This window comes from Mytilus edulis, chromosome 1, assembly GCF_963676685.1.
Source record: "Mytilus edulis chromosome 1, xbMytEdul2.2, whole genome shotgun sequence".
Taxonomy (NCBI): domain Eukaryota; kingdom Metazoa; phylum Mollusca; class Bivalvia; order Mytilida; family Mytilidae; genus Mytilus; species Mytilus edulis.
In genome coordinates this window covers 64100136-64121348 of record NC_092344.1, presented here as the reverse complement: position 1 = coordinate 64121348, position 21213 = coordinate 64100136, and the positions used below count along the sequence as shown (strand labels likewise).

The 21213-nt window shown below is 30.8% G+C and overlaps 1 protein-coding gene across 1 annotated transcript; it reads right to left on the bottom strand.

The window, feature by feature from the left end:
* Positions 1 to 9239: 9239 nt before the first annotated feature.
* On the bottom strand, positions 9240 to 9926 carry LOC139526768 (protein wech-like). The gene has a single exon (XM_071321960.1). It carries the CDS (start codon positions 9924 to 9926, stop codon positions 9240 to 9242), a length of 687 nt encoding a protein of 228 aa, XP_071178061.1.
* Between the last annotated feature and the right edge of the window lie 11287 nt (positions 9927 to 21213).

The following is a 21213-nucleotide window of genomic DNA, read 5'->3' as shown; positions in this document are numbered from 1 at the left end:
CTAAAAATGTACTTAGATTCTTGATTATTGGCCCAGTTTTCAAGTTGGTCCAAATCGGGGTCCAAAATTAAACTTTGTTTGATTTCATCAAAAATTGAATAAATGGGGTTCTTTGATATACCAAATCTAACTGTGTATGTAGATTCTTCATTTTTGATCCTGTTTTCAAATTGGTCTACACTAAAGTCCAAAGGGTCCAAAATTAAACTTAGTCTGATTTTAACAAAAATTGAAATCTTGAAGTTCTTTGATATGCTGAATTCAAAAATGTACTTAGATTTTTTATTATGGGCCCAGTTTTCAAGTTGGTCCAAATCAGGATCTAAAATTATTATATTAAGTATTGTGCAATAGCAAGTCTTTTCAATTGCACAGTATTGCGCAATGGCAAGAAATATCTAATTGCACAATATTGTGAAATATCAAAAAAAAAATTAATTAGAGTTATCTTTCTTTGTCCAGAATAGTAAGCAAGAAATATCTAATTGCAAAATATTGTGCAATAGCAAGATTTTTTTTTAATTGGAGTTATCTTTCTTTGTCCAGAATCAACTTAAATCTTTGTTATATACAATATACAATGTATATTCACTTTTTACTACCAACTGATAAATTAAAATAATCTTTACCATTCAGTGATAACAAGCAGTTTTTTTACATCTTAATATTTTATGATGTATTTAAATGAGTAGTTATTGTTGCAAACTCCATTAGAAATTTTAATTGAGATTAGTTTTGGAATAAGGGAAAGGGGGATGTGATTAAAAAAATTGGGTTCAATTTTTCTCATTTGAAATTTCATAAATAAAAAAGAAAATTTCTTCAAACATTTTTTTTAGAGGATTAATATTCAACAGCATAGTGAATTGCTCTAAGAGAAACAAAAATTTTAAGTTCATTAGAACACATTCATTCTGTGTCAGAAACCTATGCTGTGTCAACTATTTAATCACAATCCAAATTTAGAGCTGAATCCAGCTTGAATGTTGTGTCCATACTTGCCCTAACCGTTCAGGGTTCAACCTCTGCGGTCGTATAAAGCTACGCCCTGCGGAGCATCTGGTTTCCATTACTATATTGATAGTGCAGTGTTATTATATAAAATTTCAAAATCTACTATTCAAAGAACATTTTGCAACACATCAATTTAGATTAATGAGAGACAATATTTGAGGACTTGAATTTTGTTTTTAAAAAGTGTTCAAAATGATCAAAAATGAAAAGCATCCCTGTTTTAATGATATAGAATAGGTTAAAGAGGAAAATTGTAAAAACAAAATATATACCATCAGATCAACCACTTGATCAATTTTGTGCATCGTATGCAATTTTGATGAGACCATGTTCAAAAAGTTTTATAAATAGTGGCATTTAATTCTGACCATCACCTTCAAGTTTGCGAGCAGTGTAGCTCTCTTTTAATAGTATAACTATAGTGCAGATTTACATAGTAACTGAAAGAAGTGAAATCAGTGATAGTTGATTAAATAAGATACAATTATAGTGATTAGTTTGTTGAATTGTCATTCACAGCACAATAACTGTTAGGGGACTATTAAGGATATTTGAACTAAAATGTCTCTCTGATATAACTCCTAAGCTCTTTTATGTTTATAGTGATTTATAACCTTGCCTGCTTGGTTATAACTATACTTTCATAATAGCATCAAGGACTTAAATACTCAGTTCATTTGAATTAAATTATTACCTATTTTGAATGTGTCTTGATAATTGATCATGAGAGCTTGAGCTTTTCAAGCCAAAAACTCTATTTATAAATATTTTCCTTGTGCAATTTCTGTTTCTTTAATATGCAACATCAAATTGTGTTTTTACTTTAAGTGTTTTGTTGTTTAATTGATCTCATTAGTTGTAAGAAAGTTCCAATTTAGTCATAATTTACACAAGTGTTCATTGTTATTTATGTTTATTTATATATCATGTATATATTACAATTTTGTCCTTATTTACATGTGTTTTTTTATTTATTTTCATTTTATAATTTAAGACTTATTTTTTATCAAATTACTTTGAGTATTTTGATATTGATTAATATATTAAAAATACTTAAAAGAAATTAATGTTGTTTCATTTATCTCATTACTTAAAGTTGCCTCACACTTATGCCACCTTAATAGTGTGTGAAACTGTTTAAGAAAAAGGCTTGATTTAATATCCTAGCTATATAAAATCATCTGTGATGAATATGATTTGCAAAGCTTATCCAGTAGCTATGCTTATTATGTGATGTCAGTTAATATTGGAATGAGTACTTATGTAATACCAACGATATAAAGTATAATTTCAAAGTATAACTAACTATATTTATATTCCAGATGCCCATTTCTGGATAAACTTTTTTAAAGCTATAAAAGCTAAGGTTTTAAACCGCCTTGATTGTTTTATGGAAGCGTGTCTGCTTCGAAAACTTGAAGTAATGGATTAAATTCCTGACAAAATTAGACTTTAAATGACTTCAAAATTGGTATTTACTTATGTACAGTGGTGTATGGAATGATTGTAAGGGGTAAGGTTCAGTCTAGTAGGTTACATCTGTCCTTAACCTCATTTTCATTGTTCATTGGTCAATTTTAGGTTATGTGTTTTGGTCTATTTTCAACTAATTTTGGTGTTTTAGTGATTGTAAGGTCTGAATGTTTATTCAACAGAATGTATCTGTTCAAACAGCGCTATACTACTGTTGCCTTTATTGGCCTACTTGTAATGAATACAAAACAAAAACTAAAAGGATATCATGTTTATGCGATATTTGTAGGTAAACCTTTATCGTTAAGACTTTCAACATAAAAATCAATAGTTGGTTTTCAGTGTGTGAACTTTTGTTTGCTCTTGCGGTCAAGTTAGGTAATTTATATTACATGTCTCAAAGGTAGCATTGGGAAACTACTATAACAGACTCAAAAGGTAACATTGCCAAAATTAGATTTTATATCCAAAAGGTAACAAATATGAGAATATATGAAGGTCACCAAATTTTTATTACAAACGAGATCCAAAAGAAACCAAAAGTGTATTCAAGCTCACAGGTCGTAAACAAACTAACAATGTCATGGCAAAAAAAGGAAAAACAACCAAAAGAAAAAATACAATATGTACTGTAAACAAAACATGACAGAGAAAACTAAAAACAGATCAGCACGATCCCCACATAAAACCAGGGTTGATGTCAGTTGCTCTGTAAGGGTCAACATACCCTTCTCCACATGGCACCTGTCACTTACTTGAATTCTGGTCTTTCAGATCTAATAACAGATGATCAATTATAGTACAGATTTCCTATACCTAAACAAAAAATTGCAATACATGACAATTGTTATTTAATCACTGGTAATTTATTGAAGAAATATACAAAATATATAAGTTGTTTTAGTTACAATAAAAATTAACAATACATATTTTAAGACATTTTATTACACACAATTGGATGAAAGTAAATTTGTTAACTGTGAATTTTAGTTATATCAGTTTTGTTACTTTCTGACCATTTACCAATGTCCACATATTGTCTTCAATGAGAGATATTACGTCTATACAATACATAAGGTCTTTGCATCGGAACTAAACACATTTATTCTAAAAACAGTTGTTGGCATGACACGGGTTATATTCTTCTCATATATGTTATGATGGTATGATACTAAACCCCTAACGGGAAGGATTGTGCCTGATGTTCATATGATGAAATCATAATCTTTCAGTCAGTTTAATTGAAGTCTGGAGCTGGCATGTCAGTTAACTGCTAGTAGTCTGTTGTTATTTATGTATTATTGTCATTTTGTTTATTTTCTTTGGTTACATCTTCTGACATCAGACTCGGACTTCTCTTGAACTGAATTTTAATGTGCGTATTGTTATGCGTTTACTTTTCTACATTGGTTAGAGGTATAGGGGGAGGGTTGAGATCTCACAAACATGTTTAACCCCGCCGCATTTTTGCGCCTGTCCCAAGTCAGGAGCCTCTGGCCTTTGTTAGTCTTGTATTATTTTAATTTTAGTTTCTTGTGTACAATTTGGAAATTAGTATGGCGTTCATTATCACTGGACTAGTATATATTTGTTAAGGGGCCAGCTGAAGGACGCCTCCGGGTGCGGGAATTTCTCGCTACATTAAAGACCTGTTGGTGACCCTCTGCTGTTGATTTTTATTTGGTCGGGTTGTTGTCTCTTTGACACATTCCCCATTTCCATTCTCAATTTTATTGAATGTATTTAAGAATTTAATGCTTCTTTTTGTTACTTCATTGGGGTGTGAAAGCGTTGATCGAAGTACATTTTTATACAACCGCAAAAATTGAAATTTTTTTGATCGTATATTGGTATCACGTTGGCGTCGTCGTCGTCCGAAGACATTTGGTTTTCGCACTATAACTTTAGTATAAGTAAACAGCTATAGAAATCTATGAAATTTTAACACAAGGTTTATGACCACAAAAGGAAGGTTGGGATTGATTTCGGGAGTTTTGGTCCCAACAGTTTATGAATTAGGGGCCAAGAAGGGCCCAAATAAGCATTTTCTTGGTTTTCGCACTATAACTTTAGTTTAAGTATATAGAAACCTATGAAATTTTGACACAAGATTAATGACCACAAAAGGAAGGTTGAGATTGATTTTAGGAGTTTTGGTTCCAACAGTTTAGGAATTAGGGGCAAAAATAAGCATTATTCTTGGTTTTCGCACAATAACTTTAGCATAAGTAAATAGAAATCAATGAAATTTAAACACAAGGTTTATGACCATAAAAGGAAGGTTGGGATTGATTTTGGGAGTTTAGGAATAAGGGACCCAAAGGGTCCAAAATTTAACTTTGTTTGATTTCATCAAAACTTGAATAATTGGGGTTGTTTGATATGCTGAATCTAAAAATGTACTTAGATTTTTGATTATTAGCCCAGTTTTCAAGTTGGTCCAAATCGGGGTCCAAAATTAAACTTTGTTCGATTTCATCAAAAATTGAATAATTAGGGTTCTTTGATATGCCAAATCTAACTGTGTATGTAGATTCTTAATTTTTGGTCCCGTTTTCAAATTGGTCTACATTAAAGCCCAAAGGGTCCAAAATTAAACTAAGTTTGATTTTAACAAAAATTGAGTTCTTGGGCTTCTTTGATATGCTGAATCTTAACATGTACTTAGATTGCACAATATTGCGCAACAGCAAGAAATTTTCAATTGGAGTTATCTTTCTTTGTCCAGAATAGTAGTTGAATCAACTTAAATCATTGTTTTATACAATATACAATGTATATTTGTTACAGTGAATTTGTATAATCAGGGATTATGTAGAATCCCTCATTTTTCAGGGAATATGTAGAATCACTAAAATCATTAGTAATTATATATAATCCCTGAAAATGACCAGTGATTTTACATAATCACTGAACATTTTAATAATTATTCTACAAATTCCCTAATATAATTTCAGGGATTATGAATAATTTAGGGATCCTTTGTTAGATAAAAAAAAATATGAAAATATATTAACAAATTCTCATTTTTTACTTTTATATTCCTTGCCAGATGAAATAAATTTGCTTTTAAACACAGAGGATGGTTTTAAAGATATAACCAGCACAGGGTTTCGAGATAAAGTTTAAGTCTTCAAAATTGACAATATCAAGATTCCCTTTATAGGTGTCAGACCACCAATTAAAAATCCCTATCTGTTCAACCAAATTTTGCAATTTTCACAGCTTTCTAAATATTTTACCTTAAGTTTAACTTCAAGGAAACCAGGTATATCCTGAATTGTACATGTGTCACCTTTCTACATGTTAATTTTCAACCAGTGTTTAAAGTCTTGTAACAAATTTCCGATCTTGAAAAGACAGGTACTACCAAAATAAATCCCGGTTTTCTGGAAATCTTAAATTAGTGTACTATGTAGCGCATTAATCCTGAATTTTTAATGCAAACTCATAGACAAGTGAATTTTGGCTCAAAATGGTCTAAATATATTTCCCTTTCACCAAAAGTTTCATTTCTGCAAATTTGTGGGTTAGTTTAGGTAAACAATGACATCAAAAGCACTATTTTGTGTCAGAGTAGGACTACTTTTACATACGTTCTAAATTGGAGGGAGTAATTGGTGCTCAGAATTCTTTGCTTTGCTTTATTCTTAATCCTTAGTCAATTTGAAGTCAGAAACATCCTATCTGAGCATAATGTGACTTATATTACAAATTTCACAGCTATATTTAAACTGACTGTAATGTATGACTTTGATAGAAAATACTTGAAAATTTCATTTTGGACTACAGGACTATACGTTCTAAATTGGAGGGAGTAATTGGTGGTCTGACACCTTATAGCGATAACTTTACCTTTTTTTTTTTTTTTTTTGTTGTTGTTGTTTTTTTTTATTAAAAGCAAGCTTCAAATGGATATCCAATGATCCATGTTCTATTCTTAAATCCACAGAGCATGTTATATGTGGTACATGTAAAACAAATGGTGACGAAGATTATGGAACATGTTTTTTTCGTTTTTGTTCAAATAGAGACATGTTTCTGGTTCAAATGAACAAGAAATCCAAACAGAGAAATCTTACACATCCAAATGTATAAAAAAGCTAAGGATTGACAATTAGAACAAAGTTTTAAGAGCATTTGGTGTTATATTCTTATAGCAAAAAAGGAAAGGGAATAAAAAAAAACACAATGGTAATTGTTTAACAAAAGTCTGAAAAAGGGTATTGCCTGGTAAAAGAAAACATATCTTGATCGAATCAGTTCGAGGTTGCTAATATCTCTTTTTTACAGATGTTTTTGCTGAACACTTTATTCTCAGGAGAGTCATAAAATCTGATTTGATATGTGAAGGAAAATGTTTTCTAAAATTTGGATATTGTCAATGTGGTTAAAACAGATGGAAAGCATATTATTTTAATATATTGTGTTTAACATTTTGATAAAGAACAAATTATCATTTTGATATTTTGTTCTTAGCATTCTACAATTTATGTATATATAGTGTATTGCTGTTTCAATATGATTTCATAGCATAAATAATTTGAATTTTATTCATTTTCTTTATAAATAAAACTATTTCTTCATTTCAGTTATTATGTATAATCTCTGTCGTTATTTCTAGTGATTATACATAATCCCTGAAAATGTTAGGGATTATATATAATCCCTAAACTGGCCAGTGATTCTACATAATCCCTGAAAATTTCAGGGATTCTACATAATCACTGATAATACAAATTCACTGTAACATATTCACTTTTACTACCAACTGATAAATTAAAACAATCGTTACGGAAACGCACGTCTGGCGTATATTTTAAATTTAGTCCTGGTATCTATGATGAGTTTATTTACCATTCAGTGATACCAAACACTTTTTTTTACATTTTAATATTTTATGATGTAATTAAATGAGTAGTTATTGTTGCAAACTCCATTAGAAATTTGAATTGAGATCAGTTTTGGAATAAGGGAAAGGAGGATGTGAAAAAAAATTGGGAGGGCGGGGGGGGGGGGGGGGGGGGTTCAATTTTTCTCATTTCAGATTTCATAAATAAAAAGAAAATTTCTTCAAACATTTTTTTGAGAGGATTAATATTCAACAGCATAGTGAATTGCTCAAAGGCAAAAACAAAATTTAAGTTCATTAGACCACATTCATTCTTGGTCAGAAACATATGCTGTGTCAACTATTTAATCACAATCCAAATTTAGAGCTGAATCCAGCTTGAATGTTGTGTCCATACTTGCCCCCACCGTTATTGGTTCAGCCTCTGCGGTCGTATAAAGCTGCGCCCTGCGGAGCATCTGGCTCATAAAGCGCCGAAGCGCTTCATTCTAAAAATGTGCACACGGTCAACGCTTTTACAACCCTATGAAGTTACAAAAAGAAGCAGTCAATACTTATAATTACATTTTTTAGCTAGAGTAATGAAAAAACTATTTTTATAAAGTTATTAATTAATTTACCAGTGCGCTCCTGTCATCATGAAAGATAAGTTTTATTGTGTAATGAAGTTGTTTAAAGAATAACGCGAGATGTGCAGTTAGCAAATCAGAATAACGTATTATAATGAAACATACATATAATGTAATTATTTACATTAAATATTCACTAACTGGCCTTTATACATATGTGTATTTAGTAATGCATGTAATGTAAACTCATATTTACCAATAAGTATTTTTTTCATTGTGTTTTATAAAATGATGCCTAAATATGATGTTGTGAATTAAAACACAGCATCTCTTCATTTCATGTAATATTCATTTAATTTAAAAAATCTTTTCTTTTATTTAAAGCAAGAAATTTCAGTCCTTTTTCTTTTAATTTGTTTGTTTTTTTAGTACATCATTCATATAGTGCATGTTTATATTAGCGTAACAGTTTTTGTGTCAATTGGTCAAAGGTTAAGGTCACTAAAAAAAGAAATCAGTTTGGAAAAATGGTTTCTGGATGGTAACTTTAGTATTTGAAATATTATTTCAATATGTGTGCAAGTCGTGGTTCATTTAATATTTATTAGCAGTGCAAGCTTGTACTTGTTTGCCTCTCCGAGTAAGGCACGAGTGTAAACTTTGTAGAATTCATGGAAGAATTGTTACATTGACATATCAAAGTAAATTATTATCTAAGTAACAGTTGTGATTTACTAGATTTGAATGTCTTAAAAAAACAAAGTGGAGGGTATTCAAAGGATTGTAAATATTATTAAATGTTATGCTCTTTTCGGTACGCTTGTATTGTTGGTTGCTGTCTAATTTTTAGTATTTTTTTCACAGCTTATTCATTTATCCTCATATGTTAAATTAGAAAATATATTTGAATGAACATGAATATTCATGAATTCCTTAATTTACATTTAAATACTAAGTAAAAAGTACAAAATTCAGGGATTGAAAATAATTCTTGAAGATTTGAAATTATTCAATGCGGATTTAAAAGACATAAAACTTTATGCATTATTGCATCATAACTAACAAAATTTCACTCCACCCGTAACTGCAAATTAATTTTCTTCAATGTTAATTTCCCGTCTTCTTTTCTTCTTTATTTAACATGTCACTTGATCTCCATCTCAATACAGGCTGATTGATAAACTCGATTACTTCCTCATTTCTCCTTTCTTTCATTCATTTTCATAGCTGTCAGTAAATATTTTTAAGTTCCCTATATACAGATAATATATTAGTACTAATTAAGTGAGAAAGTAAAATATTGATTGATGACTTTTAAAATTCATACTTAATTAAAAAGATATCTTCATTTCATGCAGTTTGGCATCTGTTCTTTGTTTATTCCCAGAATAGCATCCCACCCATAACTGTCCCTTGGTGTCAATATCCATTGTCGTAGGATATATAATCCCCAGATTCTTCATACCTTTACATGCGAGTACATCTCCCACTTCGGACAAGACGTATAAGGAATGGTTGTTAACATCAGTCACTATAACATGACCTATTGATGTTGTAACTATATCTAAAGGATTAAATGGTTTATTCCCTGGATTGACTTGAGACTGTCCCTGATAGATCCATTTAGTCTGTCCTACCTTGTCCAAAATAACCACCCTCCCTTCATCATAAGCTGTACTATCTATAACCACTATGTCATTTTTAACATTAGATGTAATTCTAGCAGGGGTAGTGAATAGTCTCTGTTTATGTTTATCATACTCATATGATTGTTTTTGTTTTCCATCTATCCCAAAGATTATAACTTGCCTACAGCTCTTGTTTGTTAGGGTGTAAGTAGCACCCCTCTCCATGACACCCAGTATGATCTCTTTATGATAATTGACATGTATACCAAGGGGATACAATGGTGATACATTCAGGAACGGTTTGAATTCCCCTGTCTTTGTTCTTAACAAACTGACATCAGGACTGCTATGCAAAGACAGAAGAATATCATTATTGTCTGTTTGTGACATGTCGTTAACTTTAATTGAAATATCTTTAACAATTTTGATTGTATCATCAATGTCTATTTTATGCAGAGTAGATTTAATAAAATCAGAAATCCAAGCTGTCTTGCCATCCTGTATTACAACTTTATTCACCGTGTTCAAATCTGTAGTATATATGTTGCATACGTCTAAGTTTACGTGTGACAATCCCGTTGGTAGCTTAGTTTTTTTAAGTGATCCAAATAAGTTTGAAATGTTCTTCAAATTGTAATAAGCAGGAATCAAATCTTTTGTGTCCTCAGGAAAGGCATTAAAAGGCGCGTTCGGAATGTCTTTTTTACTGAACTCTTGATAAGCACTGAACACCTGAGCTGCTTGATTTGATTCTAATACTTCTTGTATATTGCTTTGATTTTTAAGCAAAGTTTCCTTCACTTCTTCTATTTGCTTCACTTTGTCTGTGATAGATTTTTCTATTTTTTCACTTTCACTTCCCGTTTGTTGTCTCAGTGATTCAGCATATTGTCTGACTTCATCTATAATCAACTTTTCTTGTTGATCAATTTTCTGAACAGATTCTGTGTGAAAATGTTCATATTTGGTTTTAAAATCCTGAACTTTACTGCTTTCAATTTTACAAAGTGTGAAATTGTGATTTTAGTTTTTAAGTTCACTCTTTTTTTCACTGCAGACTTTATCGATTGAGTCTAAGTCATGTTTTCTGTGGGAATCAGATATGCATTCTGGACATACAAGTACGTCACATGTTCTGCAAAACATGCAATTCAACTTCCTCTTGTGAATCTGACAGGGAATATTGTCAGTAATAATAGTTTGTTCAAGCTCAGTTTTCGCCTCTGCACTTTTGACATCAACAATGTCATGTGTGAGAACTTTTAAATGAATTTTCTTACATTTGTCGCACATTAGTGTATTGCATTGTACACATTTCCATTGAATGTTAGTGTCAGTTTCACACAGCTCACATGGTTTGGGTATTTGTGCTCGTCTTATAGATTGGGAAAATGCCATCTTGATTTTAAATGCACCTAGAAAAAACATAAAGATATTTTATTTTGAAGTGAAACTGTGAAAATGGTTTATCCATTACTTTTGATTTTTTATAGAATGCAGACAAATACAGTCAATTCCTTGTCATTTGTATTTTTGAATATCAAAGGTTTCAGGGGAAAATCATTTGAGATTCTTTGAGAGGGGGTAGAATTATTTAAAAAAAAAACATCGGCCTAGTATAAACTGAAAAGTAATTATTTTGTCAAGACAGAATAAAGGATTGTTATAAAATGCAGGACAGTTAAGGATACAAATTGTGTACAAAAGTGAAAATAAATTTCCTCGCGTCATAGGCATAGAAAATAAAGCTTATGTAGCAACAGATGTGAAAAAGAATTTTTTGGAAAAAATATTCCCCGTCCCCTAACCCACAGCATATCAAACAATCATAACTATAAGAAGATGTGGTATGATTGTCAATGAGACAACTCTCCATTCAAGTATCATTTTGTAAAAGAAAAATCATTATAGGTCAAAGTACCGTCACCAACACCTAACAAAGCGCATTGAAAAATAACTAGTGTGAAACAATTCATACGGTTTAAGCAACGGTCTAATCTATATAAAAACGAGAACCGAAAAACACCTATAAACCAACAAACGACAACTACTGAACACCGGGTTCGCAATATCTCCATATTATTCAGAGATAGATTATTTCAAATCGGTTATTAAAACCATGTATCAGCGCTCATTATATAGGTATGATCCTCTTAATGGATTTTATAAACAGGAAACTGAAATATCTCTTTCAGAACAATATCCTGCCAAATAAATCAATTCATCTGAAATGGAGAAAAACTTTCAGAATTCTCACCTATCATTTTATTGACGAAAAGGAAATTGAAAAGACACGTCTTAACATTGTTATTTACAGGATTGAAACAGATACTTTCTATTCAATTATTTGTTATAGACATATCATATTCTCTTGACCTTTCTAGACTGTCCAATTATTTGACAATTTTATGAAGTTTTAGGATTTTGACTTTTTCTTTGAGCATTGTAACAATATTCTTTTTGAGAACCATTAACACGTGGTAAGATTGTTTGCAATCATGGCTATGGGTTGTTGACCATTTTATTCCGACATTTTGATTTGACAATTTTCTTGGGATTTATGGGATTATGAGTAATTTTAAGACTTATTTTGAGTATTTTCACAATTACGCTTGTGTATACCTCATACCATTTGACTGATATATCTCATACTATATAATGTTATATGCAAACTTTTACAGTTTACCATATTGTTTATTGATTTTCATCTAAATATTCTGATATGAGTTATGAAACTTTCACTATTGTTTGGGGCTGGCAGTTTTAAGAATTATATATTCTGACCCCAGTAAAATATGAAATAAATAATCTAGCTTTACCACATTTCAAAATAGATTTTACTGATTCGAAGTAATCAAAACATTCTAAATATTGTTCAAACATTTTTGGCCACTTTACTTGTAAAATTTACAAGGTATAGGGAGTGTTGATGCCTTCAAACATATTAAACACAGCCACATTGTTTTTGGTTCTAGACCACAATCAATGACCAAGCTTTTAGTTGTCTATGATTATAGTTCCCTTTAAGTAAAGTATTTTTTTTATTTATATTTTTCTTTCCCTTATCATTCATTTCTTAGTTTTGTTTTCTGAGGTGAAAAGGAAAGACCAGAGGTGGAATTAATTTTTGGATGTTGTATTTTAAATGGTTTTGATATGAAAAGAGTGATTATATCAAGCGTAAAAATGTAATATATACAGTTGACTTGACATCTCTTGACTTGTCCAGAGGGGTACGGATGATACTGACTAAATGCGTAATATGCTATATTTCAATCATTCTGAAAGTTAATTGGACATATGTTTGAACTTGCACTAGGCCAATACACACACAAAATATTTGACAAAAAGACAAGGTGAATTTTGGAAATAAACAAAAGGTATAAGAACTAATAGAGGAATTTAATTGTGGTCTGTGGCCTAATAGTGCCTTTCCAAAGTCAGGAACTGTAGTTCTGTAGTTCTTGTCGGGTCATATCTGTCATTTTTGTTTTTTGTAAATTGTTTTGTTACAAACTATGCCGTTATTTTTTCTCATTGAATGTTTTATGTTAGTCAATATATTGTATTGTTTTTTCCATTGTTGATGATTATACGGTTGCCAATAATGAATGATATCTACTGTATTGAACGTTTGTTCATAGTTGTCTCATTGGCAATCATACCTAGTCCTTTTATTATGTTAAATGTATTAAATAGTTACATATAATCCAGAAAAAGCACGTTAGAGGACTATAGAAGCCTAAAATGTTTAGCTGACTATTTTATTTTTATTTGTTGAAGTATTGTCAGTGTAGGATTCAAAGGGTCTTACACACTTCCCTTTTTGACAAAAGAAAAATATAATGTAATATAATTGTCAACAGCTTAATTTGTATCGCTATAACTACACATATTTTCCAATTTAGAAAAATAATAAACCTCCTTTTCTAGGACACTGGATGTGCCCATGATTGTTTTGCTATTATATTTTCAAATAACAGTAAAATCGAAATTCTACACTTCATTTTAACAACTTATTAGTTTGATATTTTATATATTTCCAGACAAAAAGGGAACACGTTAAATTACCTAATGGGATGATTATGAGGGGGTAGCAGTTTTTGTGTCACTTTTTTTCACAAACAGAAAATGGATTCTCTGTACCCTTTCAGTTGAAAATACATATTCTGACGTTATAAAATTTGCCTCCCCCTGAATTACATGGAAATTCCTTAGCACTATAGGTGATACATGTATTCCCTATTCCTTGTTGCTATGTGACCTTGTTCCCTTTTCAGCAAATTGTCGGCTGTGTGTTCAAATACGAACTTTATATTACTATTTTGTAAATCCGTATTCTTGCACTATCAAATGAAAAAAAAGTTTTATCGCTCCATACCTTTTTTTGACAAAAAACCTCTTCAGCTCATCGTAAATAACGTTTCGACATTTCTCCCATGACACCCTATCAATCAGGAATTTAAAAAAAAACTGGTTTAAACTTAATACAGGTTAAAAAAATATAATATGTAAAACACACGTCATACCTATGAATACACATATACCTGTAGTTTGGGTATCTATTTACAATAATTGTACCACAGTAGAGATATTTAAATATTGATTATCAGTTTTAAAATAGCACGAATCAGATGTTGTTTTTGTTAAACAAACATGACGCATATTTCTCTATCAATTTAAAAACTGTTAAAAGGTATTAAAAGTGCTAGAATTGAAATTTCTCCTTAAAACCCATAGGAAATACTCTACAAGAAAGACTTACATGTCAATGCACTGTTACATTATGTCTCCATATTTACACTAAAAACCTGTATTACTCAATTGTGTTAAAAAGCTAATAAAATTAATTTACCATATCAAGGTGTACTGTACATGTAATTACTATGCTTCTTTATACCTTCTTAGTACCGGTACACATTTTTGTTCAAATATATATTACATCATTGTTATATATGAACCATTAAATGAATAAAATTCACACAGCTGTATGTTTATTTTTCAATTCTTATTCTTCATTTTTCCTTAAATGTTTAGCTTATAGAAAGTAAACCATGCAATGTATATACCAGGGGCTCAGCATCAACATTTTTAAATTATTACGATCTTGGTAGAATTACAAGTCCAAATAAATTTGTAAACAAACACAAAAAGAAAACACATAACAGTGCCATAAAAAGAATTTGACAGAACAAATAGTTGTTACAAATATATACATGTAACAATGGTAACATTGCTTAATTCAAATGTCATTATAGCATTATTCACATGTCATTATGAATCAATTCAAACAAACTACTGTATGTTTTCAATCCAATCGAAACACACATATTTTATTTGTGGCGTATTTCTGTCATGTAATGTTGTCATTTTAGCAGTATATTCAACATTGCCATAAAACGCGAGATTTGGTTAGCCACATAACGGTTACCATGTCCTGTACCATGTCAGGAATATGGCAGTTGTAATCTAATAGTTCGTTTCTATGCATGTTGCATTGTCGTTTTGTTGCATTTAGTGTTTCTGTTGCTTTTTTGTTTTCCTCTTATAGTTTGTTTCCCTCGTTTTAAGTTTGTAACCCGGATTTGTTTTCTCTCAATCAATTAATGACTTTTGAACAGCGTTATACTACTGTCTTTATTAATCTTTTATTTTAACAGACACGTAATTGTGAGATTAATATGGACTTTATATTTTGTACCCCATGATAAAACCCATTTCTGATCAAGTTTGAAGCTCATTAGAAATCTAGCTTGTTGCTTGTTTCCTTGCACACAGTCATTTCTCTATTCTCATATAAACACTTGCGAAATCTCATTGGCACATGTCATGATTTTGATACATACTCTTCGCGATTATCATACGTACACTTTACAATTCATGTAAATATACACACTACCGAATCTCATATGTACACTTCCTGAATCTCATACGTAAATATCGTCATCAACAACACAGAAACTATTCTAGAGAAGTTTGTATATGAGAATCGAGAATTGTGCATATTAGTATTGAGAAGCATGCACATGAGAATCCAGAAGTGCACATATGAGAATCCCGAAGTGTCCGTATGGATATCATGAAGAGGTTATACAAATTGTAGGCTCAGTTTTTTCATTTTTTTTCAATTATATTTTTTGAAGGATGATAATAATGACGATGAGCATAGTGCTGATGCCTTAGTGACACAAATTGTCTTAGCTGTAGGTTCCATAACTACATTCCTAGCCATTGTCATCTGTATATTTGTCTGTTGTCGACATTCCAGATCCTTAATTGTGATTCGGCATCTGACAGATCATCTCCAAAAACTGTACAATCAGAGATGGCAGAAGGAGAGTTAACTCGTATAGATTAACTCGTATAGATTATCTGCCGTAACTTGACAGTTTGGCTGGAGAAACTATTTAATTTCAAAAGATTCTCATGATAAATAAAATAAATCATCTTAAATATTTAACTGCACATCAGACAAAACCACCACGTAAGACTATCCTCCAAATATCATCAAAATATAACTCACCTAGGCCAAAGGCAGTTGCAGTCCTAATTACACCTTATATAAGAAAGCAAGATTTTGATTGGTTGATAGCCAGTGTATTTTTCGCATATTCTAATATGTTTTCCTCATTTCAAACGAATTTGCCTGTTTTTCACCACTGCCGGTGAATTTGCCTCAAATACCATGGTATTTGCCATTTTGGATATTCCTTTTTTACCCTCGCGAGCAGCTTCCCGCCAAAAGATTTCGGATATGACGTTACATAATGAAAGCGAGCTAACGCGTATTAGAACATGTATGATTCCCGCGGTTCTATAATAATATCCACTTATACCCTAAATTATGCATAAACATGTTTATGAATTGCAGCTTGATAGTATTTATCTGCACATGTGCAGAGAGTTTCAACCCAAATCTATTCGGTGTAATTAAACAGATATATCATGTTATGGAGGGGTATTTGCGAAAAATACCAGTCTTGGGACAGAATTTCCCTCGCCTGGCGGCTCGGGAAATTTCACAGTCCCTTGACTGGTATTTTTCGCAAATACCCCTCCATAACATGATATATCTGTTCAGAATTTCCCCAACCGTCATCAAGGATGGCCTCTTTTACAGGATCATCCATTGTATTTATTGTTGGTTTGTTCTCGTCCTGAACATGCAAGTAATTTTTGCCACCCCATTGACAAAACCCATATCATATATTAAGCGTTTAAAGACCCCAGTATGACAATATGTGAAACAATTTATACCAGAAAATCAACAGCCTGATTTTTTAATTGTTTCTTAAAAAAACAAAACAAATGACTTTTTTAGATTCATTAATGAGACAACCAGATCAGAGAGACACACCCAACATCCTATTGTGTTGTATTGGTAGATGATGCTGTGATAATTCAATTAGTCCTTTTTGTGTGATAAAGTGATGATTTATATGTGAGAATCTATTTGTGTATGAACTACCTTGTGTAACAAGAGAAATGACAACAAGAATATGTGCTGAATACTGGTTTACACCATGTCATTTATTTTGTGAAAGGGTTCAGTCATTTTGCATTAAATCTTACAATCAGGTCAGTGCTGATTAAATAGTTCAAATGTCCTCCAAATCAATTACGATAGTATATCAAAAATATTTGGTTATGTTGCAAGATCGTAAAAAGCATTTTTATATTTATGCACTTCATCATACTTTATATAAATGATGACCTCTCACCTTAAAGTTTGTAAACGGTGTAGCTGTCTAATGTTTCACAGCTGAACTTTTAAGTACTGATTTAACATGTATCTTAAAGAGAAAAAAGCAGTTATGGTTGATTATGTAAGATAAAATCGTGTTGGTATATGAATTATCAATCACAGCATAGTAGCTGTTAGGGAACTATCAAGTATATTGGAACAGTAAAAGACTCTCAGATATTACTCCTTATATCATTAATATTAGTGAATAACGAATAATATCATGGTATGACTGTTTGACCTTTTTATGGTAGCATTACAGATTGAAATACTCTATTAAAATACTCGATCAGTTTATTTGAAGTTACCATGAATGAAAATTGAACTTGTCTGTGATAATTGCGAACTTAAGGTTTTGAAATCCATAAACTGTATTTATAAAAAATTTCGAAGTTACATTTCTGTATCTCTAATGTGCAATATCAAGTATTGTTCTATAAGCTTGATTTCTTTGTTCAATTGATCTCATTAGTTTGTCAGAAAGTTTCATTTTAGTCATAATTTACAAGTGTGTTCAATGCTATTGATGTTTATTTAAACTGTAATTTTGTTGTTGTATTTACAAGTGTTTTTATTTCTTTTTTTTTTTTAATTTAAGACTTAAATTTTACCAACTTACTTTGAGTATACGAATATTAATTGATACATAAATAAACATAGACTTTAATGTTGTACTATTTATCTCTGTACATACACTCCCTCTTACTTAGGTCACATTAGAAGTGTGTGGATTGTTTTAGCAAAAGGGTTGGTTTAATACCCTTGTTAATTAATCATCTGTTTTGAATATGATGTGTGAAGCTTATGCGGAAGCTATGCATATTATTTAATATCAGTTCATATGCAAATTCATATGGCAGTTGCCACTGATATCAGAATAAACAGTTAACCATCCATCCAACGGTCCACTCAACTATCAATCCATGTACCGTACGAAGGCGTCTCAGCAAAAATATTAAAAAAGCCTTTTATGACAACATGATTATTTGGACTAGTAATCAGATATATAAACAAAGAGGTAGAGCCAGTTTGCCGGGAATTTATTTCATTCGATAAGATAGGTAAATCATGTTTTAAATAGCCCGATAGATGCTAATTATAGTACATGAAAATACGTCACATCATCTATTTTCAATTTTTCATACCTTGAACAGGTATTCCTACAAAAACAAGGCCAAGACTATTGATTTTTTAATATTGATTTTATTTTATTATTAACATGAGTCCTTTATGCAAGGTGCCATACCACGTAACTTGTCAAGGAGCCAAATAATATTGAACAAATTCAAAATCAATTCTCATTCTGAATATATGTATATCTGTATTTGTCCTGGTCTTTTAAGTTTTTTTTTATCGTCTATAAGATAAGATAAGATAATACATGTATATATTTTAACCGGAGATCATCCTACATCAGTTGGTCATAGATCACCCTGTGTTACTAACACATGTTATATTGCCTTTTCTGTCATTTTAACAAATCGGCCCTTCGTTGTGATACAGATGCAACAGCTTCTTGGTGTTTTACCTACAATTACGATTTGTAGTGTAATTGATTTGTTCTGTTGTGTTGTTTTATTTGCTGATTACTTAGGTACCGGTGTAGGGACGGTGGTAAAACATTCAGTACTAGTATCTATACAGTTTGTGAATTGGCGACAAAATTGTTGTTGACTGCATTTGTTACATATAATACCATGTTGAAAAAAGGTTTCGAAAAATTGTTTGTGTTGTTTTAAAACTTGTATACAATGGCCTTATTTTGAGTTATGTGTATATTCCACCCGCAACATTACATGTAGGCTTCATAGCTATAAAATTAATTATCGTGTTATTCGCTATGTACAGGCACCTACATCAGTTTGACGGCAGCTGTTCCTTGAATATATGTAATAAAATGTAAACACATGAATAGAAAGTAAGTCAAGAGTATGGACAGTCATAGGAATGCACACAATAAGCGATACATAATTTTTTTCTTTGATACATGTAAAATGATATACTAGTAAACTATATAGTAACAAAGAACCAGAATGACTCTATGAATTAAGCAAACATCCGAAAAAATATGATAGAAACATTAAAATATAATATAACAACACAAAAAATGCAAATATTCTGAGCGTGATTTGAATCCTTTCTTCAAAACCATCAATTATTAGTAATTCTGTGCTCTACTGATGGAGCTACGGCGATGCTTATACATATATCTCTTATTAAGAAGCTATATCGGTACAATTAATCGATGTTACAATTTTTTCTTTAAAAGGTTGTTTTTTATGTAATAAGAACACACTAGACCAATTTCATTTTGAGGGAAAAAGTAGTATGAATAACAACAGTCCTAAAAAGCATAACTTATTTTGGTTTGAAATGTCCTTCTGGCAGGATTCCCTGTTTTTCCCACCTAAAAACACCCGAAAATCCGCATATTGGACTTTCATCCTTTTTTAGGGTTAAATTAACTATTGATCAGACATATCATAATATATGTAAATCGAGATATTGATCAAAAAGCATTTTTTTTTGTGTTTTTATAGTAAATTTTATTCTGTCGGCACTTTTTGAAATTGGCCCTTCTGTGAAAAAAATCCCCGGCAAATTGGCCCTACCTCAAATTTGCGTGAATTCGTATGCTTCTTGCACACAATAAAGACAGAAAATAGAACGATAATGTTTTAGATTCAATTATAAAGTCGTTTTACTTTTGACCTCATTAAAATGTAAAACGAGTAGTCATTTTTTTTTAAATGTATAAAATTTTCATTTGTTATTCGTTCTGATTATTATCAGCATCTTACATCTAAAGGCGCTTGAGGAACGGACCACTCATTCTATTATATCTCTTTGTGTGTGTGTGTGTGTGTGTGTGTGTGTGTGTGTGTGTTTTATGTTGTTGCTAATATTCCTTAACATTGTTTTCCCTTATCCAGAAATAAAATAATTTACATTAAGAAAAACATTTATCTATTTGAGAAAAGTGGTTATTCATTTTTACCACAGAAAAGTATTAAAAGTAGGTAAGGGCATACGATACAGTTTTGATCCCGTATTTACAAGTTGATGAAAATTGCATATAGGCTATTTTTTTCCTGATTAAATCAAATATGTAATAAAAAGTATACCTTCATGTGCTACTTTTTGAGTGAAATGAGGTCGAAATTTTGAATATTTGCTCAAAATTCGGATTCGTGGCCGTATTTTCCCTTTCGAAAGAAAGATATAACTTTTTTGTTTTAAAAGATAAACACAAATAGTTTTTTGTTAAATTATTTGTAATTTCTGTATTTAATAAGTATCCTAAAAATTAATGCATTTTTTATTCAGAAATGACTCATATTTATCAAATGGTGATGAATTGAGAAAAAAAAAAAGTATTTTTCTGCTGTCTATTTATTAAAATTTAAAAAATTGCACTATTTACAGTTTTATAAAATTTGATCCACATAATCTCCCTGCAAAATGAAACAAAATGTCGTTTTAAAAAATAGGGGTCCATGCACTCGTTTTCAAATGAAATCAGTTTGAATGATAAAAATCAGTCGAAAAATGCATTTTTTCCGATAAGTCGCAGTTTGACGTCGCGAAAATTACATATAAGCATAAGTTGAATTCATTTTAGCATAAGCTAAAATAATTTGGGCATAAGCTAAAATCATTTTTGCATAAGCTAAATTCATTTTAGCTTAATATGACCCGACAATTGTACGTTCAAAGTTCACATTTAGGATTTTGTATATTTCTTTAATCTATGCTTTTTATTATTATTCCGAGTCCTTATTGCGTTTTAATAATTTATTGTATTTTACGCTATTCAAAAGTTACTTGTATTTTACACTTAACTATAATCCTTTCATTTAGATTAATTATCAAAGATTTATATCCGTCTTTAAGATAAAAGGTTTTGTAATAAAGAATATAGATAATTTGACA

Coding starts and splice junctions, on each gene's coding strand:
- LOC139526768 (XM_071321960.1), bottom strand. CDS start 9,926: ATGTCACAAACAGACAATAATGATATTCTTCTGTCTTTGCATAGCAGT.